The following is a 15,175-nucleotide window of genomic DNA, read 5'->3' as shown; positions in this document are numbered from 1 at the left end:
GCTTTGGGGCCATTATTAAGTAAAATAAGGGTTACTTGAACACAAGCACTGCAATACCATGATAGTTGATCTGATAACAGAGACAACTTCTAAGTGACTGAGGAAGGCAAGGGTAGCATATACAGCGTGGATATGCTGGACAAAGGGATGTTGCATGTCCCAGGCAGGATGGAGCATGACAACACGAGATTTCATAATCCTATTCAGAACAGCACACACTTTAAAACTTATGAATTGTTTATTTCCAGAATTTCCTGAAAATATTTCTGAATATTTTCAGACTACAGTTGACTGAAGGTAACTGAAACCATAGACAGCAAAACCATGGATAAAGGAGGACTACTGTAATGCTGATTCAGGAGACCTGGAGCAGAGGGCCTACGTTACCCAAGTAAAGCTTGATGCTATTGTTATTAATAAGGGACAGCTGGTCCGTGTCCCTTGGATGGACCATATTACCAAAAAACCGAATAGCTTATGATCCATCAGCAGGAAACAGTCCCTAGTGGTCATGGCCTCATAGTGACCAAAGATCAATGGTACAAAATTGGAGTGATCACTAATGACAAGCAGAATGGAAAAGCTGAGTCTTTGATGTCACATAGGTGATGATATTCTTCTCTGTCACAAAGCTCATCGTCATTTTAGGAGAAATGAGAGGAACAGAAGAAACCTATGAAGGAAAGGCTAAAGATTAAAAGGCATATGGAGGTGTAGAAGTTAGAATTAATCCCAGTTAGGATGACCAAAGAACAAAGAGAAGGCAGAGGGCTGGAGCTCTGATACGCCTGTCAATTTAGCAAAAATATATCTGAGAAAAGAAGACTAAACAACACATTTCTAAGTAACAAATAGGTCCAATAAGAATAAATCATAGGGAAAATCAGAGATATTTTGAGTCAAAAAATAATGAAAATAAAATAGGAATCTCTCCAGAGAAAATAATCAGAACGCTAGACAAAAATTTTAACACAAAGTGATAGTCATAGCATTATTTATAATAACTAATAAAACACTGGAGACTTGACACAATTTTATTTTCAACAATAGGGAAATGCTTAAATAAAATACGACATAACTACACGATCAAACTCATGAAAAAGTATAATTCAAAAAATATTAATGACAAGCAGAAAGCTCAGATTATAACGATAAGTTAAAAAACATTTTGTAGCATGGCCTATAGAGTACGATCCAACTGAAAGAAAATTTTATACTTCAGATGAGATTTTCCCTTCCTGATCTCTGATGGTAGAATGTATCAGTTAGCTATTGCTGTATAACACCCTCACAAAACCTCATGGCATATAACAATGAATTATTTATTCCTCACATGTCTACAAGTTGATTGTGGTGGCTTATCTTGTCTGGGCACAGGTGGGCAGCTCTGATTCAAGATCTGTTCCACGTGTGTTCATCATGACACTCAGTTAGAAGCAGCAGCAGTTACCGAGCACAAGCTCTTCTCAGGGCAATAGCGGAAGCACAAGAAGGCAAGCCCCACCATGTAAACACACCCCATGCACCTGCTTATATCTTATCTGCTAATATCCTACAGGTCAAAATGGAACAAATGGCCAACAGGCCATCAAGGGAGCAGGAAAATATACCCTACTTCTATGAGACCATGGCAAGGGTATAGATGCATAATACCACTAGGTGAGTGACAGATTTTGACCAATGATGCAAACTACCCCACTGAAGTATAGGTAATCTTTTTTCTTCATATATTTTTTATATTCCAAATTTGCAACAATAAATAGAAGTTGATTCCAGAATCATAAGAAGAAAAACCATGTGCCTCATTTATTAAAATAGATAAATAAACATGTTTAGAATTGTGTCCTGGATTAAAAATACTTGCCATCCTGACATTTTCAGCTCTCAAGGGCTCTGACCTCATCACCGCATCAACCAGAGATGGAGGTGTGCACCACGGAGTGAGGACAGAAGATCAGAAGACCAAAATGTTAGTCTGTGGCTACAGGGTTTGGATGGATAGTGACCCATCGAAGACCAAGGAGGCCTCTGCTCTCCCTCCCCTTCTCACTCATATCCTCTTCCATGCCTTTTCTGTGATTAACTCCTCTTCTTTTTCCTCTGAAAAGTTCTCTCTCCTATTCACTCCTAAGCTGTTTGCATTGAAAAAAATCATTCTTAAATACCCTTATATACTACTTTAAAACAAGAAGAGGCACTAGACATATATATACATATAAATATATAAAGAGATATATATGTTTGAATATAAGAGAATTCATAAAGAATTAGCAACAATTGTTGCTTCTAAGGAGGAGAACTCAGGAATGGAATGCCTAGATGGGAAAAAGACATGTTTTTACTGTATAATCTCCACTGATATTGTTAAATTTTTTACCATGTACAAGGATTATCTAATCAAAAAATATTTTAATAATATTTAATACACTTTTTAAATGAAAGTTAGAGAAGAGTCCATTTTTCTCATGACACAGCAGAGTTCCAGGAAGATGAAGTGATTTGCCTCAGGTCATGCAAATGCTAGAGGAGGTGATGAAACTGGATGAAGGAGTTCCAGCAGGGAGGGAAGATTTATTAAGTGCTTTGCATTTAATTCTCTCAAAAACCCCACAAAGTCAAGATCATTGTCTCTGTTTTAAAAACAGAGAAATTAATATTTAGAGACCTTAAGTCATTTACTCAAATCACACAACTAATGATGACTGAGCCAGGATACAAAACCAACTCTACTATATGCCTAAAACATTGCTGTTTCCTCTATTACCTCCTGAATGTGGCCTAGTCACCTCACCCACCTGACACACACCCCACAGTCTCCTGGACTCAGTTCTCTTTCTCTATTGCATACTTACTAAAGCAAAATCTTCCACGACACTTGCAGTTTTATAGCTTCACCCCTTTGTCCGAGTCATACTAAAGGGCAAAACTAATCACTCATCTAAACTTAACTCTTTCCCAAAGAAGAGACCTTCCCAAAGAAAAGCTCATAAGTCAATGTGTCTCCCCAACACTTAACATAGTAGTGCTTTTCCAAAGAACTTTTCTTTATTACTAATAAGTCATGGAGATCAAAGTGTTCTGTTGTAATCTCTACTGCTCTCTACCCAATGTTATGTTTTATTTTTTCTTTTCTTTTTTTAATTGTGGATTTATAAACCAGACCTGAGGTGAATGATCCCTTTTCCACATACACCTCTATGAGAAGATCAGTGCAATCTGCAGTTCCTTAAAATTCAATGAATTGCTTCCTCTAATAATCAGCTGCTTAGTGCTGCCTTAATAACTAACTAGATAGCCCAAATTATTTACGCCTCCTTTAGAACTTACAGACCCTTAGGTGATTATCCTGAGCCACAGATTTCTCCATCATAGCTAAAACAAACTAATCTGTAGAAAAAGCTATAAATTCTAACCATCTTAGATTTGAAATAATGAATGAAATTTTCCACTTAGCACCTTTATAATCTTTAAACCTACAGAAGTCCTAATACACTAGGCTGGGTCCCTAGGGTTCCACACATGACCTCAGGAAGTACCATGCTTTGCCTGCTCTTGGAACCTACATACTTGCCACCCACACCCCACAATCTTAACACGCCTCTCTTCTCATTTGGCCAAGACCAACTTAAGGAAATTTTTCACCTCCTATCCTCTTGAAAAAAAATGTAATATTCAAAAATTATTAATTGAGGGGCCGGCCACATGGTGTAGTGGTTAAGTGCGTGCACTCCACTGCTGGCAGCCCAGGTTCCGATCCCGGGCGCGCACCGATGCACCGCTTGTCAAGCCATGCTGTGGCGGCATCCCATATAAAGTGGAGAAAGATCAGCACAGATGTTAGCCCGGGGCCAGTCTTCCTCAGCAAAAAGAGGAGGATTGGCATGGATGTTAGCTCAGGGCTGATCTTCCTCACAAAAAAAGAAAAAATTATTAATTGAGAAGTTACATTAAATTACTATGAATAGAATCAGATTTTAATATGTTAAGATACCATACTTTCAAAATGAAATCTGCCAGGGCAGCAATGAAGCAAGAAAACATGGCATAAAGGAAAGCAAAGTGGATTGGAATTCAAGGGCCTGGATTCCAGTCCCAGTTGTGGCACCAGGGACTCATGTAGCCTGGAAAACATATACAATATTTTTAAGTCTCCAGTGTCTGTTACATGAGGAAGTTAGATAAAATGATTTATAAGGCCCATTCAAGATTAAATGACCAATGATTGTATAAAAAATTTGCATAAATTATCTTAGAATAGTCAAGGTGGGTCGAGAGACAGGGAAAATAGACCTGCACTAGACTATAATCCAAACATAAAGACTTAAAATTCTCTTTCTATACAGGAGAGAAAAAAACGGAAACTTGGATCCCTCATTGAAAACACACACTAATAAACAAAGCATTACATCTTCTTTCTCAAATATTATTCCTTTCTCAAGAAAATATTTTTCTTACCAATGTTTTCCTAAAGGCAACTTTGACATCCTTATTCCTCAAACTATAGATCAATGGGTTTAACATGGGCACCACAATGGTATAGAACAGGGAGGACACTTTCCCTTGCTCAAGTGGCAAAATGGAAGGTGGTTTGAGATACACAAAAGCCCCAGAACCAAAGAAAAGAGAAACCACTATTATGTGGGAGCCACATGTACTGAAAGCTTTGGCCCTGCCCTCAGTGGAGGGAATGTGGAGAATGCTCAAGAGGATTAGAGCATAAGAGATAAAGATGGTGACAATGGGCATTCCAATGCCTATGGAAACAACTACAAAGACCACCGGCTCATTCACATAACTGCTGTTGCAGGAGAGCTCAAGGAGAGGAAGGATGTCACACATGAAATGATTGACAATGTTGTTGGCACAGAAGGTCAGACTTGCTATGTTTCCCATATGGGCCATGGCCCCTGAAAACCCCATCACATACACACCCACCAAGAGGAGTAAACAGACCTGAGGAGACATGGTGACTGTGTATACCAATGGTTTACAGATGGCAACATAGCGGTCATATGCCATCGCTGACAGGATGAAGGACTCAGAGATGACAAGGAAACAGAAGAAAAAGAGTTGAGTCATACACCCTGCATGTAAGATAATGTTCCGCTTTGAGACAAAACTCTTCAGCATTTTGGGGGTGATGGTGGTGGAGTAACAGAAATCTATTAGGGAGAGGTTGAAGAGGAAAAAGTACATGGGGGTGTGCAGGTGAGAGTTCAACCCAATCAAAGTTACCAAGGCCAGGTTCCCCACCACGGTGATGGTGTAGAAACCTAGAAAGAAGAAGAAGAGAGGTATCTGGAGTCCTGGCTGGTCTGTTAAGCCTTCAAGGATAAACGCCGTCACAGAAGAGTTCTTGGCTGCCATTCTCCTCTAGAGACAAATACAGGAGGGGCAGTCTGCGGGGATAAGAAAGGAGAACCCCTTAGAAAGAAAGAAACACAACACCACCATCCCAGTATCCACCCCCAATTTTTGACAATGAAATCCACACAGAGAGATTTGAACTTTGATATAAGAAGGTCGTTGCTGTTTGCTATGGATTTATCTTCACAGCCCAAGTGACTTTCACTTCCAGAGAACAATATGAGGCTAAACCCTGCCTCCAGCATGAGAACTGGTGCTTCTAGAGAAAGGGATACAAAAATAAGATAGATGTCTTTAAATTTTTAAGTCAGTACATTTTCTATGTCCTTCTCTCTCTTGCCTAGATTCACTGGCTGAAATCTGGGCCTCATTCCTGGAGAGAGTCCTGACTGGAAGAAGCCACTGAAACTCTGCTTAGAACTCCACCTCTGGGTCACTGCTGTCAGATCAAGAAGATGAGGTCACATTTTTCTAAGATCTCTTAGCTCAAGTGGCTTTAGGTTAAATGATAATTTTTTTAAGTAACACTTATGTGGTTACTATGAGACGCTGTGTACAAGAACTATGTGACAATAGTTTCATTATCACATTTTGCATGAATTTAGTGAAGAAACTAGCCCAAAGTCCCAAAACTACTGAGTTGCAGCCAGAAGGTGAACTTAGGCATTCTGACTCGCATGGTTTGCACTTGCAACAACAAAGTTGCATGACTGACCAGGGTCAGGCAGGCACTCACCTTCCTTCAGCTTAGAGCCGTAATGCTACACTCTACTGTCTATTGTCCACAATTTTCCTGGGAGGGAATGTGACCGTAGTGAATAGAGAACACAGCTTTGAGCTCAGAACTCTCTTCTCCCAGTCAGAATCAAAGGATCAGAACCTCTAACTTATCTTGTAACTCCTTCTGCAAAGAAGAACTTGATTTCCAATTGTTGATTTGCCCAAAAGCCCCTCCAGCTAACAGGAAGGAGAGAGTTCTTTTTCCTGACCACTGGATAACAGGAGAATAAAGTGTTTTATTTGGATTACAGATCTCAGCAGCCTGATTATTAAAACACAGTCTCCCTTGAGACCATTTCCTCAGAGATTACTTTCCCAAAGAAAGAATAAACGTTTGTTTATACCTTTGGTATTGCTTAGTTTGGTTTTTAGAGATAATTCTTTCAAAAACATTCATCCAGTAATATTAAGAGAAAAATCATTGTGAAAAAAAAATTATCATTACCATTTCTTGAATACCCAATAATGTACCTGACACAGATCCCTTATACTGACTTATTGCTGCCAAGATCCAAAGCACTTCACAAATATATCCTTATTTATTCCTCACAATAATGGCATCCATTTAAAGGCAAGTTTCTCACACAGACAGTATGTTTCAGAGCCTACAGGCCTGAGTCTTTCTCACTCCAGGCCCCTGAATCATAATCACCAGACTAAACTTCCTCCTAATGAGAGCCACTGAAATCCATAATCAGTATTCTGCCTTTTGGTTCTGACAATCTCTTGTAAAGTAACAAACGAACATGCAAAGACTCTAATAAAAAGAAGTGATTAGATCAAGGAAAGGTCAACACAAAGGGTCATCTATTATAATTTAGGATAGGACATTCAATACTTTATTCATATTCTAGTTCATTCCAGGAAATAATTGCTCTACTTCCAGCTCAGACAAGAAAGGAGACGTCTCTGATTCCCTTCCCCTGTCTTCTCATGTAGAGTAAGTTTAATGGGAACAAAGAACCCCTATCAGGTAACTGCTCTCAACCTGTGCCAAGAACAACCTTTCTCTAAATTACTAACTAACTAAAATTCCCTTTACTGTCCCTGCCTTCCACCCACTTTTCTTAGAGCACTTCTCTCTACTGACTTTCTAGCTTCTCAGTGCTCTCATATTGAATCCTAGCAGATCAGATTCCTACTGCAAGGACACATTGAAATTTGTTCTTCCTCTTTGGTTTGCTTTTGTGTTTTTCTGTCTTCTACTCTGCAATGCCAACCTCGCCTTGCAAAAAATATCTATCCTATGTCTCAATCTCTCAGATCTTTACTTACTTTCTCTAACATCAAGACCACATACTCATAGTATTTTAGACCTGAAAAGACTCAGAAAATTATCAAATCCAGTATTTCCAAACATAGCTGAGCACCACAAATACCTAGACTGTTTATTAAACAGAAATTCAGGGCTCCACTCAGACCTCCTGAATCAGAATCTCTATGGATATGAATATGGTAACTGTAATATTTTTAATCTTCCCAATTGATTCCAAAGCTAGCATCTTATAAATCCACGAAACTAATATTTACCCTCACCTTTCAGACAAAGACACTAAGGAGATCCAAAGAAATAAAGCCACTAGCCCAAGGTCACAGATCTCGTTTAACTCTCCATGTTTCAAATCTCTCCTAGTCCATGAGGTCATAGGGCCTTCAGCTTGGCTCAAATGCAAAGAACAAGTAATTAACAGTAAGCAATCAGACTTCTGATTTCAGGTATAAAGGGGAGTTAGTTTCAGACTTACCTTCTGACCTAAACAACTATAAGACTGGAAAAAATATACAAAATGACTATTTGCAAGCTTTGGGAAGCAGACAGAACAAGGATGAAATTCTTGAGAGACAGCAAGAAAATGAAGTGGCTACTACCACATTCATCCTAACTTTCATACTAAGGGCAATTTCCAAACCAAGCATAGTGAAGTGGAGTCCACTCAAATGGCAGCAGTCTCTACTAAGAGGAATAAAGAAAGGTCTAGGAGGCGACAGCTGTTGGGAGACTAAGACCTGAACAGAGATCACAGAGGATGAAGAGTACTAGGGAAATACTAGAATTCTGCCCTGGTGGGAGTGGAGAGGCTTTGGTGAGTAAACCAGGCATTAAGGTGAGACCCCTGAAATCCATACCCTAGGAGTAAGGACTAAGCCCTCAGGCTAAGGGCAACAGTTAAATAGACCCATCATAGCAAAGGCTAAATCCAAGTCTCAACAGGTCAATGTGATCTACTAGTAGGTTAACTGCATCCCAAACAAAATTCAACACTCTGTAGAGAAGAATAACATAATCCACTGTCTCTACAATATATTCACAATGTCTAGCATCATAAAAAAAAAATTACCAGAAATACAAAGAGGCAAGAAAATATGATCCATAATCAAGAAGAAAAATATTCAACAAGAGCAGAATTACATGTGAGCTGAATGTTGCAATTAGTGGACAAAGACTTTAAAATAACTACTATAATTATCTATTTAAATATAGAAAAAAGGAATACAAAATTGACTAACAGATGGCAATTTTTAACAGACTTATAAAAAATAAAAATAACTAAAAGAAAATTTTTTAAAAAAATTCAAAACTGAAAAATATAATATTGGAAATAAAGGATGCATTGGGTTGGCTTCATAGCAGACTGGGCACAGCCGGGGAAAGGGTCATTGAAAGCAAAACAGATCAATAGAAATTATCCATACTAAAATACAGATAGAAAAAAATTGAAAAGAACATAGCAACGAAAATCTTTACAACAATACTAAATAGACCAATGCATGTGTAATCAGAGTTTCAAAAGCTAAGTTGAGTGAGAATTGGGAGGAAGGAATATTTTTAAAGATAATTGAAGAAAATTTTCCTAATTTGTTGAAATACATGAACCCACAAAACAAAAAAGTTCAGGAAACCATGAACAATATGAATACAAAATATACCACAGCTAGGCATATCATACACAAACTCCAAAAACTAAAGATAAAAGAAATAGCTTAAAAGCAACCAAGATAAAAGGCACTTTGCTTTCAAAGGAGCAAAAATAAGAATTATAGCTGAATTGTTATAAAAAAATGGAAATCAAAAGAAAATAAAATGACATCTTTAAAATACTGAAAGAAAAAACTATTAATCTAGTATTCTGTATCTTGTAAAATTACCCTTCAAAAAAAGAAAGAAAGAAAATTTCAGGCCAACAAAGTGAAGTAATTTGTCACCAATAAGCCTACATGACAAAAAAAATGAGGTAGAGGAAGAGTACATGGTTCCAGATAAAAGCTCAGATCTGCAGGAAGAAATGCAGAATACTAGAAATGGTAAATATGTGGATGCACATGAAAGACTATTTTTTAAATTTCTTGAGAAGTCCAATTACTTTGACTACTTAAAGCAATAAACAATTTATGGTGGATATATAATATATGTAGAATTAAAATATATAAAATGACAGCACTATAAAACATAATATAATAATATAAAAAATAAATAATACAATAAAAGTAGTATACAGAATTATAGCTAAAATCCCATTAAAAGGCCTTAAATGGAATAGTTTTTAAAAACTCAAATAATCTAAGAGATGGTAGGAAAAGAGGAACAAATATGGATTAACATTTGCAATATCAATCAATATTATTCACCATGTTAATACAATAAAAGAATACAGCCATATAATCATCTCAATAGGTGCAGAAAGAGTATTTGAGAAAAGGCAATACTTACTAATGATAAAAACCCTCTGCAAATAGGAATAGAAAGGAACATCCTAAGTCTGATAAAGGATGTCTATGAAACACTTACAGCTAACATCATACTCAATAGTGAAATACTGACTTCTTTCATTCTAAGGTCAATAACAGGTCAAGAATGTCCACTTCATGAGTTCTAGTCAACATTGGGAGGTTCTAGCCAATTCAATAATAAAAATTATTGAGCTTCTCAACCCTCTCAAAGAAAGAAAACATAATTCAGTCTCTACAATGTATCAGCCAAAATGTCAAGCATATTCAGTCATGTATTGCTTAATGATGGGGATACATTATGAGAAATGGATCATTAGTCAATTTCATCATTGTGAGAACAAAATATAGTGTACTTACACAAATCTAGACTGTATAGCCTACTACACACCTAGGATATATGGTACTGATCTTATGGGATCGCCGTCATATGTCTGGTCTGTCATTGACTGAAACAACGTTGTGTGGCACCTGCTAGTAACCCAAAATTTGCAATGACTACCTCTACTCTCCATTCACACCTCTCTGCACACTGCTTCTAACTGAATTTCCAGCTGCTTAGTACTTTCAAACTAAACCCAGTTAGATAAGATTCCCAGTATAAATTTGTTCTCCGTGTTTTGTTTGCATGAGAGATCTAAAGATTGGAATGGAATAAAACCATTTTTATTTACAGATGACATAAGTGTACATAGAAAATACAAACAAATCAATAAACAACTAGAATTTAAACGTAAATTAATATAGTGATCATGGTTACATGGTTAACATATAAAAATTAATAGTATTTCTACATTCAAGCAAAAAATAATTATAAAATGAAATTTTAAAATACTATTTACACTAGCAAAAAAAATGAAATATTTAAGAATTAATTTAACAAAATTCGTGTATGACCTCTATTCTGAAAACTGTAAAATATGACTAAAGAACATTTAAGAAAATCTAAGTGAAGATATACCATGTTCATGAAATGGAAAACTAAGTATTGTTAAATTAAGTCTATCTTAATTAATCTGTGGATTCAATTCAATACCAGTCAAAATACCAGCAGACATGTTGCTGGCAATTGATAAGATGATTCTTAAATTTATATGGAAATGCAAAGGTCCTAGAATAACCAAAACAACTTTGAAAAAGAAGAAAGTTGGAGGACTTGCATATCTGACTCCAAGAATTACATAAAGTTACAGAAATTAAAACAGTGTAGTAGTGAAGTAAGGACAGGTAAATATATTAATGGAGCAGAGTACAGTGTCCAAAAATAGACCCATATGTATAGGGTCAATTGATTGGTTTGCAACGGTGCTAAAGCAATTCAGTGGGAAAAGAAAGTTATTTTCAAGAAACGATTCTCAAACACCTAGATGTCTATATATAAACAAAAGTGATCATCAACCACTATTTCACACCATACACAATTAATTCACAGTGGATCAGAGACTTAAACGCACAAGAAGCCTCAAGGAGAATATCTTCAAGATCATAAAGTAAGAATTTCTAAAACACAAAAAGTACTATCCATAACAGAAAAATACCATAAATTTGATTTGATCAATATTAAAAACTTCTGCTCTTTGAAATACATCATTAAGAAAATATAAAGGGGGGCTGGCCTGGTGGTGCAAGCAGTTAAGTGCACGTGCTGTGCTGCGGCGGCCCGGGGTTTGCCAGTTTGGATCCCGGGCACGCACTGACACACCAGTTGTTAGGCCATGCTGTGGCAGCTTCCCATATAAAGTAGAGGAAGATGGGCATGGATGTTAGCCCAGGGCCAGTCTTCCTCAGCAAAAAAGAGGAGGATTGGCATTGGATGTTAGCTCAGGGCTGGTCCTCCTCACAAAAAAAAAAAAAAAAGATATAAAGGAAAGCCACAAACAGAGAGAAAATATTCACAACACATGTATCTACCAAAGGACTCATATCTACATTATACAAAGAACTCCTATAAATAAATTAATAAAAGAATAAAAAAAATTTTAATGTACAAAGATATAAACAGACACTTCAGAAGATGTTCAAATGGACAATAAGCATATGGAAAGTTCCTCAAAGCATTACTTATTAGAGAAATGCAAATTAAAACCACAATGAGCTATCACTACACACCCACTACAATAGCTAAAATTTAAAAGATTGACAATACCAAATGTTGACAAGAATGTGGAGCAAGTAAAATGTTCTTATATTGCTAGTGGGAATGTAAAATGGTATAAATACTTGTAAAACTGGCAGTATCTCATAAAGTGAAACCTTGTGACCCAGCAGTTCCATTCCTAGTCATATATCCCCCAAATTAAGGCATATATCCACAAAATGTCTCCTACATGAATTTTCACAATAGCTTTGTTCATAACAGCCAAAAACATTTCCCTTATTGGGTAATGACCCAAATAAGCATCAAAGGAAAATAGATAAATAAGCAATAGTATATTCACACAATGGATTACAACTCAGCAATAAAAAAGGGCAAATTATTGATACGTGCAACAACCTGGGTGAATCTTCAAAAGACAAAAGGAATTAGTCTAGAAAAGTAGACCAGAAGCATACTAAGGAAAGGCTACAATTCTAACCCTAAAGTCAATTCTTGACCCAATGAGTAACCTCTCAGAGTCTTGAATAACAGAGTGACATTCATTGATTCATTCAAGAAATATTAATAGAGAGACTGTGTGTCTGGCACTGTTCTAGGGGCTGCAGATAAACCTCTACACAATACAAACTCCCCGCCCTCATTGAACTTTAACTCTAGTAGGGGGAAGACAGACAATAAATAAAAGAAATAAGTAACATGTAAAATTTTAAAAGATAAGAGCTATAAAAAACAAACCAAAGGGTATGAGTTGTGTGTTTAAATAGGATGGTAGATAAGGTCTCTTTGTGAAGCTGATATCTGAGCAAACACTTGACAGACTTTGGTCAGAGTTGTGCTGTTAATATCAGCTACTCTAACGGACCAATGGGTGACTGTTCTTAATGTATCACTCCTCCCAGGCAATACATTGTTATCGTGTGCTTCAGACAATAGCTTCACCATAAGCACTGGCTATCACAGAGGGAATTTTGTACTTGGTGACAAGTTAGAGAGACTTAAAGACCTTTCTGAGCTTTTTTATAAAAGCACAAGTCACACAATGAAGGTCACTGCCCACACACATTTCTGATCTTTAAAATGCTAACACCAGCTAATTTAAATTCTCTTAATTTTTTTTTTTTTTGGTGAGGAACATTGTCCCTGAGCTAACATCTGTGCCATTCTTCCTCCATTTTGTATGTTGCACACCACCGCGGCATGGCTTGATGAGTGGTGTGTAGGTCCACGTCCGGGATCCAAACCTGCGAACCCCAGGCCACCAAAGCAGGGCGTGCAAACTTAACCACTACACCACCAGGCCAGCCCCCATAATTCCCTTAATTTTCAAATCAGCTCTCAGGAAGGGATCTGATAAACTCCTTTGTACAGGGACTAATTGAGCTGGTATGTGGCCACATATACTCCAAATCCTTTCACAGGGAATTTATATTTTTAATCAAAGGGAAAAAATTCTGTATTCAGAGAAACTCAAGCCTCAGTGAGCAAGAGGGTAAGCTATGTTTTTGATCAGAGCTTCTCATGAGAAGTATGAAATCCTACCACAAAGGCAGAAACCCAGATTCTTGTCAAGTCCAACTACAATCTCTGCACCAATCACTATGTTTATTTCTGTGCACACATCAATGTCTTCTTGATTAGCCACATGTGTGAGACTTTTTCAGCCAATTCTCTACAATAATAGTGCTTCATTTGTAGGTTTACACTTAGAATTTTGCTGTGTCCACAGTGACTCAAATGAATCCCAAAGCCTAATCTTAATCCCACTAGACGTAAGTTACAAATGGAGAAAAATAATTAACTACCATAAACTCTCATAGGGACTTGGAGGTAAAGAAGACCTCAAAGGTTCACTAAAAGTTGACTTTTTTCTAGGAGCCTTGAAGTTTCTCGTCTGTATGTGTATTGCAACACCAGGAAAACTCTCTCCGAGTTGATGTCGCTTCAGAGCCTATTGCCATGAAAACTTAGGTTATTATATATAAACCTCACTGTAGTCACAAAGCAGAAATCTATAATAAAAACACAAAAAATAAAGAGAAAGTAACCCAAACATAATACTAAAGAAAGCCATCAAATCATAAGGGAAGATAGCAAGAGGAGAAGAAAGGAAGAGAGAAGAACTACTAAAACACTGAGAAAAAAAGTTTAAAAATTGCAATAAGTATATACTTATCAATAGCTACGTTAAATGTCAATGGACTAAATGCTCCAATTAAAAGACATAAGGTGGCTGAATGGATAAAAAACACAAGACCCCTACATATGTTGCATACAAGAGACACACTTCAGACCTAAAGAGGGCCGGCCCCGTGGCTTAGCGGTTAAGTGCGCGCGCTCTGCTACTGGCGGCCCAGGTTCAGATCCCAGGCGCGCACCAACGCACTGCTTGTCCAGCCATGCTGAGGCCGCGTCCCACATACAGCAACTAGAAGGATGTGCAACTATGACATACAACTATCTACTGGGGCTTCGGGGGGAAAAAAAAAGGAGGAGGATTGGCAATAGATGTTAGCTCAGAGCCGGTCTTTCTCAGCAAAAAGAGGAGGATTAGCATGGATGTTAGCTCAGGGCTGATCTTCCTCACAAAAAAAAAAAAAGAGAGAGAAAGAGACCTAAAGACACTCACAAACTGAAAGTGAAGGGATGGAAAAAGATACTCCATGCAAACGGAAATGAAAAGAAAGCTGGGGTAGCAATACTTATATCAGACAAAATAGACTTTAAAACAAAAGCTGTAACAAGAGACAAAGAAGGGCACTGCATAATGATCGAGGGAATAATCCAACAAGAGGACATAACACTTGTAAATATCTATGCACCTAACATAGGAGCACTTAAATAGATAAAGCAATTATTAACAGACATAAAAGGAGAAATTAACAGTAAAGTAATAAAAGTAGGGGACTTGAACAATCCACTTACATCAATGGATAGATAATCCAAACAGAAGATCAATAAGGAAACATTGGCCTTAAATAACACATAAGAACAGAAGAACTTAGTAGATATATACAGAACATTCCATCCAAAAACTGCAGAATACACATTCTTTTTGAATGCACATGGAACATTCTCCAGGATATCACATATCAGGCCACAAAACAAGTCTCCATAAATTTAAGAAGATTGAGGGCCAGCCCCTGTGGCCTAGTGGTTAAGTTCGGCACACTCTGCGCAGCCCGGGTTTGGTTCCCCGGTGCAGAC

General features: G+C 37.3%; 1 protein-coding gene and 1 long non-coding RNA gene across 2 annotated transcripts; one reads left to right on the top strand and one right to left on the bottom strand.

The window, feature by feature from the left end:
- Window positions 1–251: 251 nt before the first annotated feature.
- Window positions 252–6,049, top strand: LOC131407832 (uncharacterized). Its single transcript, XR_009220679.1, has 3 exons — window positions 252–391; window positions 1,559–1,659; window positions 5,712–6,049. It is a non-coding gene; the product is annotated as an uncharacterized LOC131407832 (long non-coding RNA).
- Window positions 4,435–5,393, bottom strand: LOC131407830 (olfactory receptor 8B12-like). The gene has a single exon (XM_058544436.1). It carries the CDS (start codon window positions 5,365–5,367, stop codon window positions 4,435–4,437), a length of 933 nt encoding a protein of 310 aa, XP_058400419.1. The 5' UTR covers window positions 5,368–5,393.
- Window positions 6,050–15,175: the final 9,126 nt, after the last annotated feature.

The sequence above is a fragment of the Diceros bicornis genome, chromosome 7 (genome assembly GCF_020826845.1).
Source record: "Diceros bicornis minor isolate mBicDic1 chromosome 7, mDicBic1.mat.cur, whole genome shotgun sequence".
NCBI classification, from domain to species: Eukaryota; Metazoa; Chordata; class Mammalia; order Perissodactyla; family Rhinocerotidae; genus Diceros; species Diceros bicornis.
Note: the sequence above shows the minus strand (reverse complement) of the source record. Positions and strands in the feature narration are given on the sequence as shown.

Bases quoted from the DNA above. Each gene is read 5' to 3' on its own strand.
- LOC131407830 (XM_058544436.1), bottom strand. From the start codon at position 5,367: ATGGCAGCCAAGAACTCTTCTGTGACGGCGTTTATCCTTGAAGGCTTA.